At 36.2% G+C, this 18,041-nt stretch overlaps 1 protein-coding gene across 7 annotated transcripts in view; it reads right to left on the reverse strand.

Moving 5' to 3' along the window:
• Scaf8 (SR-related CTD associated factor 8) overlaps positions 1-18,041 on the reverse strand; it is a 182,512-nt gene that overhangs the window by 148,332 nt on the left and 16,139 nt on the right. For all 7 annotated transcript variants that reach the window (XR_012447396.1, XR_012447398.1, XM_074071881.1 and 4 more), the window contains 2 exons: positions 5,002-5,085; positions 1,979-2,023 (listed from right to left, as the gene is read on the reverse strand). Coding sequence is in view for 5 of the 7 variants with exons in the window: in XM_074071881.1 (XP_073927982.1) it covers positions 1,979-2,023; positions 5,002-5,085 (129 nt within the window). In the remaining 2 variants the exon portion in view is untranslated. The remainder of the gene's footprint in view (positions 1-1,978; positions 2,024-5,001; positions 5,086-18,041) is intronic.

Here is an 18,041-nt window from a genome sequence, read left to right on the forward strand (position 1 = left end):
AATAAAAGGGAAGAAACTACTTGATATACGCAATTACTTGCAAGGTCTCAAAGGAATTATGCTTATCTCAAAAGGCTACAAACTCTATGATTTCACTTATACAAATGCAAAATTACAGAAACAGAATAGTGACAAGCAGACTTTAGGAACAAGAGGAGAGTTGAGTATGACTAAATAAAAGAGAAATGCAATAGATCCTTGTGGTGAAGGCATTGTTTTGTACATTAACTATGGTTATGGTCATATGAATCTATGGATGATGTTAAACTGTACAGAACTAAATACACATGAAGAAATGAGTGAGCGCAAAACTAGTAAAATGTGAATGAGGTTAGTATTTCAATAAGTTGACTGCCAATGTACTAAGAGTGATATTATACTAGGTATACAACTTATTTCTTGGGACCAGATGTCTTTTGGCTATTGGACTTTTTCACACTGATTCAATTACATGTGAATCTATAATTACTTTAAAATACTAAGTTTAATTGAAAGTTATATATAACTTAACCAAGACACAAATCTATTGCTGACTTCCTGGCTTAAACAGGGATAGGGACAAAGCAATCAAATTTTCTCCCAGACACTGACTTGCCTGTACAGTTATCGCTTGCCAGTCTTCCTAAGATTCTGGAATATCCTACTGAAATATTTTACTGAAAAGATCCCAAATCAAGTAAGTCAAAAAGCATTCCATGAATTTGTATTTATCTTTTAACCCCCTACTACTCAAACTGATTTCTGGAAGAACAGCAAAGGCATCATCTAGGGACTGTTTAGAAATGCAGATATGTAGGCTCTCCCAACACTCAGAGAGTCAAAATCTGACGGTGCATGACTGTATGTTATTCCTAAAGATTGAGCAGCAATGATTTAGACATTAGAACCTTTAAAACAACTCTTAAAAGCTACAGACTGATGGAAGTTTTTAATCACTAACATTTTTATGTTATAGTTTGACTTACTTACAACAAATGGCACATTTATTACTATACTCATGTCCGATCTCCAAATTACCTAAACAACTTAATTCCAAAATGTTTAACCATTACTTTAAATATTGAGAAAAAAAGATTAAAAAAAAAAACTCATCAAATACAGGTTAAATGAGTTATTCAGGGCTACCTAGTTTAGTGACACAGTAACCTCCCTTTGATTCCTGTACCCTCCTACCAGTCTACTATTTTTGTAATAGTAAAACCTTCCTGAATCCTTAATGCCATAATATCTCTGATTCTCAAACCAGCTCTGCTTACATCTAGGCACATGAACATGGACAGAATATAAAACTTAAAACACAAGTAGGTAAAGCACAGATCTCTTGCAGTATCATTTAATAAGACTTAAGTCTTAAGTGCTCCTGTTAGAAACTGTGACATCAACAGAGAACTGATCACAAGACTGCGAAGAATTTATAGTTTAGTAACCTCAGACTCTAGACAAAACATTACTAAATGTATGCAAGACAGCTGTTTCAACTTTATCTCCTTCTGCTTCTCCTAGAAAAAAGAACTGCCTATCTATATAATAAGATGTAGCAATGTTTAATGTTCTAATCAATCAGACAAAATGAATCAGAAGATAAATGGCTAGGAGACAATATTGTACCTGTATCTTATATAAAGACCTGCTTTCTAAGCACAGAGCTTGAAATGACAAATAATAATTTCCTTAATGGTCACACATGGAAATAGATTTGCAATTCCATTAAAAATAAGTCATACTGATACAACTTCAAGAATCACATGCTTATTAAGACCATGTAAATTTAGCAAAAGTATATCTTCCTGAAAGCTATTTTTCCAGCCTTATCCAAAAGGCACTTTCATTTTATTTCTTCATTAGAAATAAAATAACTACAATCACTTTGCAACAGTCCATCAAGACAAATTAAACTCAGGTTATTTGAGTTAAAAGAGAGCACAGCCATAAAACATACAGTGACATTTAGACTATGTATTAAAAAGTGTATACTTACTTTCTGAATAAATTTTTCAACACTTTGTACCACGTGTTTATAGAACTGAAAGAAGGGGAGGGGGAGATAGGTTTAAAGTCAGTTTAAGTGAACACAATTTTCTGCAAACTATAAACTTTACTGTAGCTCCAAAAGACAACTGAAACAATGAACCTAAGTCTAAAATTTCAAGACAAGCATACATATCACTCACCTTCATAAGTAATTAGCTAAGACACCTAATTAGCTGTTAATCTTTGAAGCAGAAATATGGTGAATATGTCTAAAGTAGGTTACCTTTAACATAGATATAAAAGAAGTCTATACAAAAGTACACTTTGATAAACTGTTGTATTTGGCAGAACAATACTTGTGCTACCCACATCGTCATGTTTCAAGGAAGGAAAAGTGCAGATGTCCTACAGTGCCATTTTATTGACTAAATCAAGGGCAATACTAGAAATTAAAATAACTCTTATGAACAAATAGAATTAAGCCAGGCAAAAGTGCTTCATGCCTGTAATCATAGCTACTTGGAAGGTTGAGATCGGGAGGATTGCAGTCCAAGGTCAGTGTGGACAAACAGTTCATGAGACCTCCCCATCTCCAAAGTAACCAGAGGAAAATGGACTCAAGGTGTATTTAAGTGGTAGAGCTCCTGCTGTGCAAACTCAAAGCTCTGAGTTCAAACCCCAGTCCCACAAAAAAAAAAAAAAAAAGAAAGAAAGAAAGAAAGAGAAGAAAAACCAAAGAGCATTAATAAATGTATGTAAGCCAGGCACTGGTAGGTCATGCCTGTAATCTTAGCTACTCAGGAGGCAGAGACCAGGAGGATCACAGTTCCAAGCCAGCTGGGGCAAACAGTTTGCAAGACCCTGTCTTGAAAACCCCTTCAGGAAAAGGGTTGGCAGAGTAGCTCAAAGTGTAGGCCATGAGTTCAAGCCCCAGTACTGCAATAAATAAACAAACGTATGTATGTATGTATGTAGAAGAGTTGTCTTCAATTTCATTTATCTCCTTCTGAAAACAAATTGCAGGTAAGCGTAAAATGAAGAAATACGTAATGACCTAACAACTTATCCAAAATGAATCAGCAGACAGGAAGTAAGCATATGGATTAAAAGTTAGTAACGATATTATCAATTATGAGAAGGCTTAACAGAGTTAAGTTTCATAAAATGCAACATAAAGCATAAACCAAAAAATAAATAAAATGGAAATTATAAATTTAACAGAAAGTATCTAAACTCTGTGTTTAATAAATTTTAGTATCTCAATGACAAAGCCATGATTGGCACATTCCTATTTAAAGAACTAACTTGATTGTACTTCTAATCTCATGAATTATGCTTTATGTAGGATATACTCCCTCAGAAGAAGAGACAGGAGAACTAAAGTCAATACCACTGAAGTGTATGTATGGACTGTATATTAGATAGTAGTGTTTTATCAAAGTGAATTTCTTACATTGATCAGTGTACAATGATTGCTTAGGAAAATGTCTTTGTTCTTAGGAGATTTAAATTTACCTACAGAGAGACTAAGTGCTACTAAGAATGAAGTCTGAAACTCTCAATCAAAGGAGTAAAAAAAATTGAAAAAAGTATATATGCACAATACAGTCAATTTGACAAAAGGTTAGTGAGTGGTGAATCTGAGAGACAAGTGTATAGTGCTCATCATAATATACTGCAGCTTGTTTGATGTTTTCAAAATTAAAAACATTAAGACAGTAATAATAAATCAAGACAGTACAGTAGTATCATAAAAGCCAAGAATTAGACTCTTGAGTGACAAGAGCCTATATCCAAACTACAAATTCCTTAATTTCTCTAGGACCCTTCTGACAACTGAAAACAAGAAATAATGTTATTAGCACCTAGGCTCAATTGGGTGTTTTAATTTCAAAATTATTCTGTTCAACAATTTTCTAAAATGCACCAACTGCTAATTTTCACAGAATAAGAAAGTAGTAATACATGTCTGCATACTGTCAGCATCATGATCATAAAATCAAATCATAACAGAGATCAGCATAAAGAAGTACAAGACTGAATTTGTTTGGCATTGAGCCTATCAAATACCCTGGGGGAAAAAAACTTCTCTGGATTAAATGTGCTGATCACAACCCTTATCTCTGGATGTAAGTGCAGGGATTTTCCACTATAATGATGTATGATCCTGGCTACAAATCTGAAAATGCTAAATTTAATATACTGCTGTGATGCAAGTGGTAAACAGTTGATACTTCTGGTTGTAGCTGACATTTTAATTCAGCGTAGGAAAACATTCACTAAATATTCATAGGCTAATACCTATTTAACTGGAAATAAGCACTCATTCATTGTCACTATCAAAAGCCCTACTAAGTATGGAGTCTGAAACTTGGGGGCAATAATTTCTATGGTTGAACAAAGGGTCCTTTAACAATCTTTAGGTAAAATTTTGTGTATATGTGTTTTTCTCCAGAAGGGATCCAACCTTTCCTTTACACATTTTTAGCAGAATCTTTCATATGTTCAAAAGCCACTGAATCAGAGCAATGGATAAATGTTTCTGGTCTCTTCCCATGGCTCAAGTACCTAACTGATCAGTGGGACAGTAAGATCCAATTATTTTTAATAATGATAAGTCCACCTTTATCTTTAAATCTATATAGAATCATTAAGAAAAAACCCAATATATTAATTTTATTTAGAAAGCTTTTACCAACTCCTATTTTAAGATTCTGGAAATAGGATTTTATCAAATCCTATTTAAGATTTAACAAATGACAATGTTAAACACTTTTCATGATGTAGATACATACAAAATATCACCTGCCTAAGAAAGGTAAGGAAAAACTTTAAAGTTTATGGAAGAATATGTTCAAAATGTGTTTATCTCTATCCAGCAGAGTCTGTAGGTGACAGATTTTTTATTTTCTTTTCCACAATGAACATGTATTAATACTGTAAAGCAGAAGTAAACATATAATCTATAAAAATTATTCATCCTCCAAAATTTAGAGGTGTTTTCTTTTTCACTGAAGTAAAATTACTCACCTTTATAGCTTTGATGGCTGCCTTTGTAATCTGGGTCATTTTCGCTTTAGAAATGGGTGGTTTATAGTCATTCAGGGAATACAACTGATGAAAAAAAGAACAAATTTTAAATACAGAAAAACTAAATGCTGTCAATCAATTACATCCATTTTTATATTCTCAATGAAATCAAAGTGCTGCTTTTCTTTTAAAAAACAAAGTCAACATTACACAGCCATCAGGGAAATGCATTCAAATTACAATAAGCTCTATGTCAGCCTTACATGCTTAAATCAAAATGATAGATAATAAACAACAAGTTTAGCAAGGATGCAGACTACTGGAACCCTTATGCATTGCTGGTGGAAGGTAAAATGGTGGAGTAGCTTTATAAAGCAGTTTGGCAAATTCTCAAAAACCTTGAACATAGTTATCAACTCTTAGGTATATATCCAAACAAGCTGAAAACAAATGGTCACATAAAAACTTGTACATGAAGGGTCACTGCAGCATCACTTATAAAACTCATTAAAAATTCATTTTAAAAAGGAATAATAATAAAAACAGCATGGTACTGGCACAAAAACAGACATGAAGACCAGTGGAACAGAATAGAGGATCCAGATATGAAGCCACATAACTATAAGCAACTTATCTTTGACAAAGGAGCTAAAAATATACGATGGAGAAATAGCAGCCTCTTCAACAAAAACTGCTGGGAAAACTGGTTAGCAGTCTGCAAAAAACTGAAACTAGATCCATGTATATCACCCTATACCAAGATTAACTCAAAATGGATCAAGGATCTTAATATCAGACCCCAAACTCTTAAGTTGATACAAGAAAGAGTAGGAAATACTCTGGAGTTAGTAGGTATAGGTAAGAACTTTCTCAATGAAACCCCAGCAGCACAGCAACTAAGAGATAGCATAGATAAATGGGACCTCATAAAACTAAAAAGCTTCTGTTCATCAAAAGAAATGGTCTCTAAACTGAAGAGAACACCCACAGAGTGGGAGAAAATATTTGCCAATTATACATCAGACAAAGGACTGATAACCAGAATATATAGGGAACTTAAAAAACTAAATTCTCCCAAAACTAATGAACCAATAAAGAAATGGGCATGTGAACTAAACAGAACTTTCTCAAAAGAAGAAATTCAAATGGCCAGAAAACACATGAAAAAATGCTCACCATCTCTAGCAATAAAGGAAATGCAAATTAAAACCACACTAAGATTCCACCTCACCCCTGTTAGAATAGCCATCATCAGCAACACCACCAACAACAGGTGTTGGCGAGGATGCGGGGAAAAAGGAACCCTCTTACACTGTTGGTGGGAATGTAGACTAGTACAACCACTCTGGAAAAAAATTTGGAGGCTACTTGAAAAGCTGGACATCGATCTACCATTTGATCCAGCAATACCACTCTTGGGGATATACCCAAAAGACTGTTACTCCAGAGGCACCTGCACATCCATGTTTATTGCGGCACTATTCACAATAGCCAAGTTATGGAAACAGCCAAGATGCCCCACCACTGACGAATGGATTAAGAAAATGTGGTATCTATACACAATGGAATTTTATGCAGACATGAAGAAGAACGAAATGTTATCATTCGCTGGTAAATGGATGGAATTGGAGAACATCATTCTGAGTGAGGTTAGCCTGGCTCAAAAGACCAAAAATCGTATGTTCTCCCTCATATGTGGACATTAGATCAAGGGCAAACACAACAAGGGGATTGGACTATGAGCACATGATAAAAGCGAGAGCACACAAGGGAGGGGTGAGGATAGGTAAGACACCTAAAAAACTAGCTAGCATTTGTTGCCCTTAATGCAGAGAAACTAAAGCAGATACCTTAAAGCAACTGAGGCCAATAGGAAAAGGGGACCAGGAACTAGAGAAAAGGTTAGATTAAAAAGAATTAACCTAGAAGGTAACACCCATGCACAGGAAATCAATGTGAGTCAATGCCCTGTATAGCTATCCTTATCTCAACCAGCAAAACCCCTTGTTCCTTCCTATTATTGCTTATACTCTCTCTACAACAAAATTAGAGATAAGGGCAAAATAGTTTCTGCTGGGTATTGAGGGGGGGAGCGGGAGGGGGTGGAGTGGGTGGTAAGGGAGGGGGTGGGGGCAGGGGGGAGAAATAAACCAAGCCTTGTATGCACATATGAATAATAAAAGAAAAATGAAAAAAAAAAAAAAAAGGAAATACAACTCAAATGGCCATCAACTGATGAGTAAATTTATGAATAAAGAAGCAAATAATTCAATGAGCTTTTGGCCATAAAAAGGAATAAAAAACGGCTATATGCCTCAACATGAATGAACCTTGGAATCATTATCATTTTTTATGATGATGATGATGATATGGGGGAAGGGTGTCTCTCACTAAATTGCCCAGGCTGACCTTAAACTGGTGATCCCCCACCTCTCTCCAGCCTGGATTACAGGCATGTACCACTGTACTGGGCTGTTGGAAATATTATGCTAAGGAGAAAAATTAGGAATTACTATTAATGACTGATGGGTGTTTTGGTTTTTTAACTTTCTTTTTAGGTGATACTGGAGTTTGAACTCAGGGCCAGAATCATACCCTCACCCCTTTTTTGTATTATTTATTTTTTCGATAGTCTTGTGCTTTTTCCTCAATGCTGACCTCAAGAAGGCAATCCTACATATGCATCCAAGCCTCCCCATCCGGTGTAGCTGGGTTTACAGGTATGTACCATCATGCCCATCTTGTTTGTTGAGGTGGGGTCTTGCTAACTTTTTGTCTGGGTCTGCCTGGAACCACCATTCTCCGGATCTGCCTCTGGGTAGCTGAGTTTATAAGGCAGGCACACCACACCTGGCTAGTTTCTTTTTCAGGTAAAGAGAGTATTCTAAGGTTAAATTAGGAAAATGAAGAATGACTACTAATGATCAGGGTTTGGGGGGGAGGTGGAGGGTTGAGGTGAAGAAAATATTCTAGCTGGGCACCAGTAGCTCACATCTGGAATCCTAGCTATTCAGGAGGTGGAGATCAAGAGGATTGCAGTTCCAGGCCAGCCAAGACAAAAAGTTTGGAGACCGGGTCTCAACAGAAAAAGCTGGGTGTGATAGCGCGTGCCTGCTATCCCAGCTACTGTGGTTAGTCTGGGCCAGGAAGGAGAAAAAGTGAGACCTTATCTCAAATACAGACAGAACAAAAAGGCCTGGTGACATGGCTCAGAGCCTCACAAGCATGAAGCCCTGAGTTTATCCCCAGTAGAACCAAAAATAAAATTCTAAAGTTAATTGTGGTCATAGTTGCATAACGTGGAGAAAATACTAGCAACAGTTGAATTGTACTCTTAAAATTTATTTTATGGTATCTCTCATACCCATAAGTCTGTATTTTAAAAGTTTTTCATATAAGAGATAAACAGTTAAAGACATTATGAAGAAATTCAACAACAAACAACTAACCTTAGTGAATACTGATTAAAAACTTCCACTGTATTCAGTAACACAAAGATTTTTAACTATAATGATGGAAGGTATTATTTAAAATTGGGACACTAAGTCTTGGCCATTAGAACGCTGCAAAAAGTAGTTGAACAGACTTTGAATGTTACTCACTTTTTTACTCCTCATAGCTCTGGAAAGTGCTCAGTTTTCCCCCATTATTTGTCTCCTCTTCCTCCCCTAATCACCACCTTAATGACCACAGTCTAAATTACCTTCAACTCTCACCTGGAGAACATTTAAATGGACATGCCATGGTGTCCTCACCATGTCTACCATCACCTTTGCAAAAACTAATCTATCAGACAATTATCACTCAAAACCACTCCCACCACCCCTTAAAATGGCCAACAACTTTTGATAAACACACACACAAAAACTGTTTATGTAAGGCCTTGCCTCATCTCACTCCATGCTCATAGCCTCCGATCTTGGCACACTGGTCTTTTTTTCAGTTCCTTGCCACAAGGCTGTTAAAATGAGTCTTGTTCTCACTATTTAGAAGACTTTCCACTATGGCACTCCACTAGTTAATGCACACTTGTCCTTCTTAGTTAAAGCATCACCTAATAGATAAGGCTTCCCTATTTCCCCAACAAGATCCAAACTCCTCTTTTATTTTCTCACTGTCCTACCACTGGCCTTGAAGCATTCATGGAAGTAATCTGACATGTGCTTGTGTAATTATTTAATTAATACTTGATTTTTACAAACAACTGTCACAGGGGTGATGGTGACTGACACCAACAGACAAAGGATACAAATTTCTTTGATGCAATTTAAGTTATTAAGCAGTTAACAGTACACCAACTGCTACACAAGCTAAATTTAATCTTAATAGAACACAAACATCCTTCCTCTTTAAATTCCTATGGAGGCACCCATATACTCATACTGTCTGACTAGGATAAGGTCCCATTCAATATGTTCTAAGAATTTTGGAGCTGAGACTCTTTAGATCTTAAACTAACTCTAAAGACCTCTGCCAGACTCACAGGGCATTTTAACATACTCATGGTCTTTATTCCTACTTGCTTTTGAAAATCTACCTGTATGCCAGTGTACTCACCAGGTGCAAAATAACAACACATTCCCTGGCTTGCAAAAAGTAAAGCAAAGGTCAATCTCTCAGAATGTCTTAGAGGACCCATATGAGATCTACTCTTGCCCTCTTCCACTAAAGAATAAGGTCTAAGTATAGAAAAGCCTGTCTTTTTGTTTAGATTTTTTTCTTTTTCTTCAAATTGTGTCCTCAATGCTTGACAGAGACTAGATATTTGTTATGAATGAGTTAAACTAAATTAACATATACAAGGCACAACAATGCATAAGCTTTGTGCAAAGACCTGGATCTGAATTCCAACTATGTTACCTTACTGAATGTTTTAAACCTCTGATCCACAGTTTTCTATTTGCAAAGAAGAAATAAAAATCATTTCACAGAAACATTGTATATAAAGCTTTTAGAGTACACTAAAGTTGCTTAATTAGGGTAAGCCATTATTAAAATCCTTTTCCTTAGTAGGCATTCTCCACTTAAAAGAGTACAAGTAAAGGATCCATCAAACGTTATTCCTTCAACCATTTTAAAGTACATTCTATAGTTATTTATATGGTAGGGTAATGAAGAGGCATGAGGTTGCTTTACGATTGACAACACATTATTTCTTTCATTTTTTGTGAGAAAGCACAAGAATTTCAATCACGTACCAGTTCATAGTCAAGGAGACCAAATTTTTGCTTGCTTTCTTATTTAGGGGTTGCTATGTGGGGGGAGTGTATTTTAGACTTCAAAAACATTTTCAACAATTTGAAAAATAGGCTCTCATCTGAGACCCTCTTGTTAAAAACCTACATTTATTACAAACAGTTAAGGTAATATTCAGAAAATATGAGCAATACAGTCCATTTCAAAGGCTCACTTAATGTAGATGCTTCCAAGCAATCATTTTTTATTTTCTCTAAAATCCTATTTCTTTATTAAATCTAGTCAGAAAACTGACACAGATCATTTCATCTACTTCTTCACCAGGTGTCTTTACTGAAACATTAAGTTCTGAACTTTAAAAGAAAGTTGACGAAAATACTCCCTAGAAAAGTGTTGCTTACCAATCTGTTAAGTAAGTAATGATTTTTACCCAAAAGGCCCCTTGTTGAAGAATTCACAAAGCTTGTTCTCCATGAATTCAGAAATAAGACAATGGTTCAGCTAGTCCTAGTCAAAGACAATGGTGTAACATGCTTTCCCCATCTTGCCTTGACTTGTAGAGATCTTGCTGATGTATTTATTTTACTGATCTGAGCATGCACCTCAAATGTCTGCTGACATCTATTTTCTGTTTTATTTAACTAGTTTTGTAGTATACAAAAATACTTTCCTATTATTTTTAATTTTTGATGAGCTACTTCCAAGTTCTTTTTGAATGAGTGGAATATAATTTTTACGTATTTATTGTGAGACTAGGGCATGACTTGAAAGAGAGCTTGTCATTATCCAGTTTCCTTTTTCTTCAAATGTATGTGCTCTATAGTCTACCACTACTCAATCCTAAACATAATCCTCAGTCCTCCAGGACATCCATTAAAGTCTCCATTTGCTGAGAATTTTATAAATATCACTGTAACATTAAGTAATTTAAAAAAGAATACTGATGGAATGCTGCCAGTCCATTAGAGACTTTTAATAGACTTCCTAAAATAATTCAATGTATCTGAAGAGACTATACTTAGCTAATTTTAGATGAAGATATGACCCAATCCCTGATACACGACAAGCATTCAGTAACAAATCCTCATTATCCAACTGATAATTTATTAATCTTGCTATAACACCAGTTGCTATTAGAATAGCCAAGCTTCATTTGAACTCTCATTCTAATCAGGAATGTTATACCAAGAACTGGAATTCTCTCCATATGCTCAAAATCTAAATTAGGACAGAAAACACATCATGGTTTTACAATAGAAAGTGCTGGAGAAAAATGAAAACTGTTTCTAGGACCTTCCTTTTCCTGGCAGGATTTCCATTTCTCTGCTTCACTCAGGCTAGAAGACCACAGCTGCCTGATCTCCAGGCGTGGGCTCTCTAGCTACTCAGTTTTCTCCTGTAAGTTCAAGCTTTTATTAAGAGTCCTCTTGTGAGAACTACAAAAGTGTCACACAAGAAATACCTTACTGCTTTCTTGATCCCCAAAAGACAGAAGGAGCTCCCACATGCCATCTCTTACATCCCCCACCACACTGGGGACCAAGCATCCGGTATATGAAACTTTGGGGGCAAACCCACAAATGTAAACTATTCACTCCAACCCATTACATAAAAAGTATGCAGACCCTTGGCCTGATCGATGATGAGTGTCTTTAAGGTCTTCAGTAGAGAAAATTGTACTTGGAGTAGCCAACAGCAACTAACATAACTCAGTTTAGGCAAAAAGTTCTCAAACCCTGATTAAAGTCGTTAGGAACTGATTTGACCTGAAGTTTTCAGATTTAAAATACAAATGTGCTGTGGTAACTTAAGTGATAGTAGAGAAGTTGAAGACTTTTATAAATTTAGGGCTAGGAGTAAGGTCAATGGCAGAGCACTTACGTAGCATGTACAAGGCCCTGGGTCCCATCCCCAGCACAATCAGAGAAGTCAAGGGGAGGAGAAACATAACTGAATTAATTAGAGTGAAAGGTCTTACTGTCTTTCCACTGAATGATTTCTTAGTGGCAAACTTGTAGTCCCTTTCTCCTTCCTTTTCTCCCTTGCTCCCACCCCCATATGAGGGCACAGTAAAAAGGCAGCTATAAGCCAGGAAGAGTCCTCCCAGGAGCCCAACAAATTATAAGAAAATAAATTTAAATTGTTTAAGAAACTTTATAAAAAGAAACTGGTTACAGAAAACTTTTCTATCCAAATAAAGGCACATAACACAAATAATCAATTGCAGCTTTGAAAAAGAAAGCTAGAGAAAAGTACACACCCTGCTTTGAATGCATCTGTAAAACAGATCCCTCTCACTCACAGTGGTTATTACTCCCAGTTCTAAATCGCTAGGAGGTAAAAACTGAAATGATCATTCATCTTCACGTCCCAACCCCAACTGCACTGTATGATGATGGACAGGTGAATAAGGTGATGTGGTTTTATATTTAGTAAATTCTATCAGACAATGTTATAATTATATTTAAGTAGGTATTTCGGGGTATTCCTATGGGTTTTAGTAAAGTCTTTCATGTTGTATGTTATAGATGTTTGAACTCTAAATAATATGACTTGTTTCATAATCAGAAATAAAATGACTGTTTATAAATGACAGAAGTTGTGAGAGGCCCATGGCTAGGAAGACCTGAAGGCAATCACTAGAAATTAAGAATGTATTAGAAAACCAACACAGTAAAGCAAAGCTGCGATGATTTTGCTTTCTTTTCTAACATATATATGTACTTTTAAAATTCAAAGTCAAGAATTAAATTTAAAAATCATGTATATGCTTTTCTGAAATAATTTTTAAAGTAAAAACAGAAATTCAGTACCTTGGACATGAGAGTAAAAAGTAAACACTAACAGATTTATTTCAATAATAAAAGTCTTTTTTTGGAGGCGAGGCCTTTAGTGCAGGCTATCCTTAAATTTGCTCTGCCACCATGCATGACTTGATAAAGTATCTTAAAGAGCAAATTATTCATCAACTTTAATACCTGAGAGCCAAAATACCCTATTACAAAACTGACAAGAACAAGTTAAAAACTAAGTATTCGCCATAACCAAAATTTGTCACTGCCTTATACACAGGTTCTCTTTTCCAATGTTGCATGATTTTTCACGCTAATTTTAATTTGGGATAGAATTAGATAATACAAGTAAACAAGACAAAATCATATGTACTTGAAATAACAAAATACGACCAGAGATTAATTACTTTAGAATAAAAGCAGCAAATTCCACATTTCTTATAAGAAGTGTGTTCTAAAATAATTTAACTAATAGTCACTTTCCTTGGGTCTCTTAAAATAAAAACTTCCCAAACTGTTACTCCCTAAGATTTTTAAAATAAATGTCTTAGTAAAAAATGTTTCAAATACAACTCTAAACAATGTAAGACTGAAATAGCATTTTTTTTTTTTGAAGTACTGGGACTTTGAACTCAGGGCCTGCACCTTGAGCCACTCCACCAGCCCTTTTTTGTGATGGGTTTTTTTCGAGATGGGATCTTGCAAATTATTTGCCCGGGACAGCTTTGAACCACAATCCTCCGGATCTCTGCATCCTAAGTAGCTAGGATTACAGGTGTGAGCCACTGGACCCTAGCACTTGAGGAGTTTTTTCTGTTGTTGGTTTGTCTTTTTTGATGGTACTGGAAGGGCTTTGAATTCAGGGCTTCATGCTTGCTAGACAGAACTGTGCCAAAGTGAAAAAACTTTGGAACAAAGTACTTCAAAGGCATCTTTGCAAAAATTAGAGTTTATGTAACTATAAACACCAAAACACATAAAATCTGAAATGCTGTAATACCCAATAACTCTTGTAAGCATAAAAAATAATAACTGTTTCTTTATTAAGAATTCTTACCGTATTTCTTTTCTAGCTTAAAATATTTTAATACCAAAAAAAAATCAGGACATATAAAAAAAGCATAAAACAGAAAAGTGTAAAGACCCGGTATGGTGGCTCATACTTGTGATCTTGGGAAATAGAGGTTCGAGGCCATCACAGGGAAAGTTAGCAAGAGCCTATGCCAACAAACAAGCCAGACATAATGGTACACCCATCATCCCAGCTATGCACAAGGCCATAGGAGGAAGAACACAGTCTGGGTTCAATTCCTGGCAAAAAAAAAAAAAAAAATACAAGACCATATCTAAAAAGTAACTAAAGCCAAAAAACAAAAAAAAAAAAGGGCTGGGGGGCATGGTTAAAGGACTGGGGTGCTTGCCAGCAAGTGCAAGAACCTGAGTCCAAACCCCAATACCACCACCACCACCAAAAAACAAAACAAAACAAAACAAAAAAAACAAAGCACAGATACTAATTATCTACCATCCCCTACAAACTCATCACTCATTCAAAAACCACTTATTGGTGCCAGGCACTATGAATATAATAGAACAAGGCTGATAAGATCTGTCATTAAATTTACAACATTCTAATGAGCTATCAGTTTGAAGAGTACAAGAAAGTACGCAACAAAGACAGTAACATCATGTGATGAAGAGTAAGCAATACTGTACATCCTTCTCTTTTAAAACTAGAATTAGAGCTAGAAGATCTCAAATTTTTAAGTAGAGAGTATTAGAAAGGAAAATTATATTATTTCCCTAAAACCATAAGCCTGTCTAGTAAGGCCAAGTTTTGTAGGGATAAAGAAAAAAATTTTTAAAAATGAAGCCAGAATTCAGTTTTAAAAGTGCTAACAAGAGGGGCTCAGTAGTAGACCATATGCTTATCAGCATGATGAGGCCTTGGGTCTCAATCCCCAGTACCAAAATATAAAGATAAAAAGAGATAACAAAATTATTATGACAAATTTAAATAGTTATGTTTTATGATTAGTCATCCTTTCATATGAGCTGTAAGCATTTTTACATAAATAACTAACTTTTCATATTATTAAGCAGAGTATCCCATTTTTCCAGCATGGCAATTGCCTAAGGTTAACATTATAGTTTTGAATACTGTTTAAAAGGAAGGTATTTAATTCCAGGCAAGGAGGCTCACACATGTAATGCCACCTACTAGGGAAGTGGAGATCAGGGGGAATCACAGTATGATGCTAGCAGGGAGTTGATGAGACCCCCGCCTCAAAGAAAGCCAGGCATGTGGCAGGAAGAGCACAGTCTGAGGCCAGCCCAAGGCAAAAACACGAAACACTATATAAATAAAAATAAAATAAAATAAAAGGGGCAGGCACCAGTGGCTCATGCCTTTAATCCTAGCAACTCAAGAGGCAGAGAGTAGGAGGATCACAGTTCAAAGCCAGAACAAGGCAAATAGTTCCTGACACTATATCTTGGAAAAAACCCATCACAAAAAAGTGTTGGTGGAAAATCGTATGTTCTCCCTCATATGTGGACATTAGATCAAGGGCAAACACAACAATGGGATTGGACTTTGAGCACATGATAAAAGCGAGAGCACACAAGGAAGGGGTGAGGATAGGTAAGACACCTAAAAAACTAGCTAGCATTTGTTGCCCTTAACGCAGAGAAACTAAAGCAGATACCTTAAAAGCAACTGAGGCCAATAGGAAAAGGGGACCAGGAACTAGAGAAAAGGTTAGATCAAAAAGAATTAACCTAGAAGGTAACACCCACACACAGGAAGTCAATGTGAGTCAATGCCCTGTATAGCTATCCTTATTTCAACCAGCAAAAACCCTTGTCCCTTCCTGTTATTGCTTATACTCTCTCTACAACAAAATTAGAAATAAGGGCAAAATAGTTTCTGCTGGGTATTGGGGGGGGGGGAGAGGGAGGGGGCGGAGAGGTGGTAAGGGAGGGGGTGGGGGCAGGGGGGAGAAATGAACCAAGCCTTGTATGCACATATGAATAATAAAAGAAAAAGGAAAAAAAAAAGTGTTGGTGGAGTGGCTCAAGATATAGGCCCTGAGTTCAAATCCCAGTACTGCAAAAAAAAACCCAAAAAACCCTAAAGCAAAAAGGGCTAGGGGAGCTCAAGTGGTAGAGTGCCTACCAAGTGTAAGGCCCTGAGTACTGACAAAAAAAAGGGTGGGGGTGGGGGTGGAGAGGTATTTGTTTTAGAATCTAAATTAGTTTAATATTGTATCTGTAAAGAGGAAAAAATCTGTTTAAACCTTTCCCCAAAAAACATTTAAGTCACAAAAACTTTCTGTATAGGTCCTTTAATTCACACTGTTTTCTAAATGCTTGAAATAAAGAGGGTTATAAATACACTTTACAGTGGTGCAAGCCAAGATGGACGCAGTAAGCCAAATACATGCCCCTTTCCACCCCTCACTGATGACAACTGAAAACCTCAGACTAAACAAAAAGCAACTACCTAAAGACTCAAAATCAAAACAGCAGACAAACTGGAGACTGACATGAAACCTGAATTTTGAACAGTGAAAGCAGAGGCCAGGCAGGGACTGAGTGTGACAGGACGTAAATTTCATAGTGTTTGAATTCCTCCATGACCTCCAGGCTTTGAACCCAGTGCTGGCAGAATCATGGAACAGTGCAGTCCACATTACAAGCAAAAACACCCAGAGAAACCACCAATGTCTAGTCTGAAGAGTAGGACAAAGGACTCCTCTATGTTGTTGAGGAGGAGGGGAAAAGAAAAGGAGAGAATCCCTTTTCACTCCTGGCCCTGCCACCAGTTGGAAGGAAGACCCTGTTACCACATGGGCATCTAAAACCCTAAAAAAAAAAAGTCCTGCCTGTAGCCAGATGAACAATGAAAAGGAGCCCCTATTATCCAAAGAAAGAGGATGGGAAGTCCTTTTTTTTTTGGTGATATTGAACTCAGGGCCTAGCGTTTACAAAAGGGCAACATGGAAAAAAGCATTGTGATCCAGACAATATGGGAATCACAGAGAAAGCAGGAAAAGATCCCCTAATTTGAGTATGAACTGACTTAAGTCCTGGGCTAAATCTGCAATTGTGCCTGAGTGAAACAGACACACATGTGAAGGCTGAGAAGTAAAATCTGTGTCAATCAATAACCAAGTCCTAGACTAACACCTAAGTGGAATGTGTGCCTAACACATCTAAAGAGAACGAATGCTTTCAAAATTTGAACTGACACTGGAACCAACCACAAAAAAGAAAGACAACTTGTTTCCTGAACTTAACCAAGTACACTGCTCGATAAACAAATATTCAACATTTTTTAGAGAATTGAATAGTCTTTCAACATAATACTGACAGTGAATAAAACTCACTACACACACACACACACACACACACACACACACACACACACACACACACACACACACCACCCCCCAAGAGAATCTGTTCACTGCCTAAGGAAAACGACAAGGCTAACCCTAAAATCATACCCCCATTATAATTATCAAAAGACTTTAAAGAAGATGTAATAATCTTCAGTAAGGTAACTAAGAACATTCTTGAAATAAATGCAAAGATGGTTTCCGTGCAAAATAAAAACTACAAAACAGAATCAAATGGACATTTTAGAAGTGAAAAATGTATCTGAAAGGAGGCACTATTGAGCCACATGTAAGAGCCATAAAATTTTTAGTAGTAACTTGCTTGAAGAAGTAAAAGGCCATGATCATGACTGTTTTCATATCGACATTATCTGAGATAGGTCAAATGACCAATATAAAATACTGTCAGGCACTGTAACCTCCTAACTATAATACAACAAAAGCAGCAAAAATCTTCAAGAACAAAATCTGTCACAGGAACAGAAAACAATTTACTAAACAAAAAATTTTCTTTACATTAAAAGGAAAAGAAACCCTACCCTGCAAATTTCTTTTCTTATTTCATGGCATTCTTTCCATCTAGATGGGTTTTCAAACCATAATCTAGTTAATCACTAAAGGAAAACCTTTTCAAGATAATTTTCACCCA

The sequence above is a fragment of the Castor canadensis genome, chromosome 1, assembly GCF_047511655.1.
Source record: "Castor canadensis chromosome 1, mCasCan1.hap1v2, whole genome shotgun sequence".
In the NCBI taxonomy this organism is placed as follows: domain Eukaryota; kingdom Metazoa; phylum Chordata; class Mammalia; order Rodentia; family Castoridae; genus Castor; species Castor canadensis.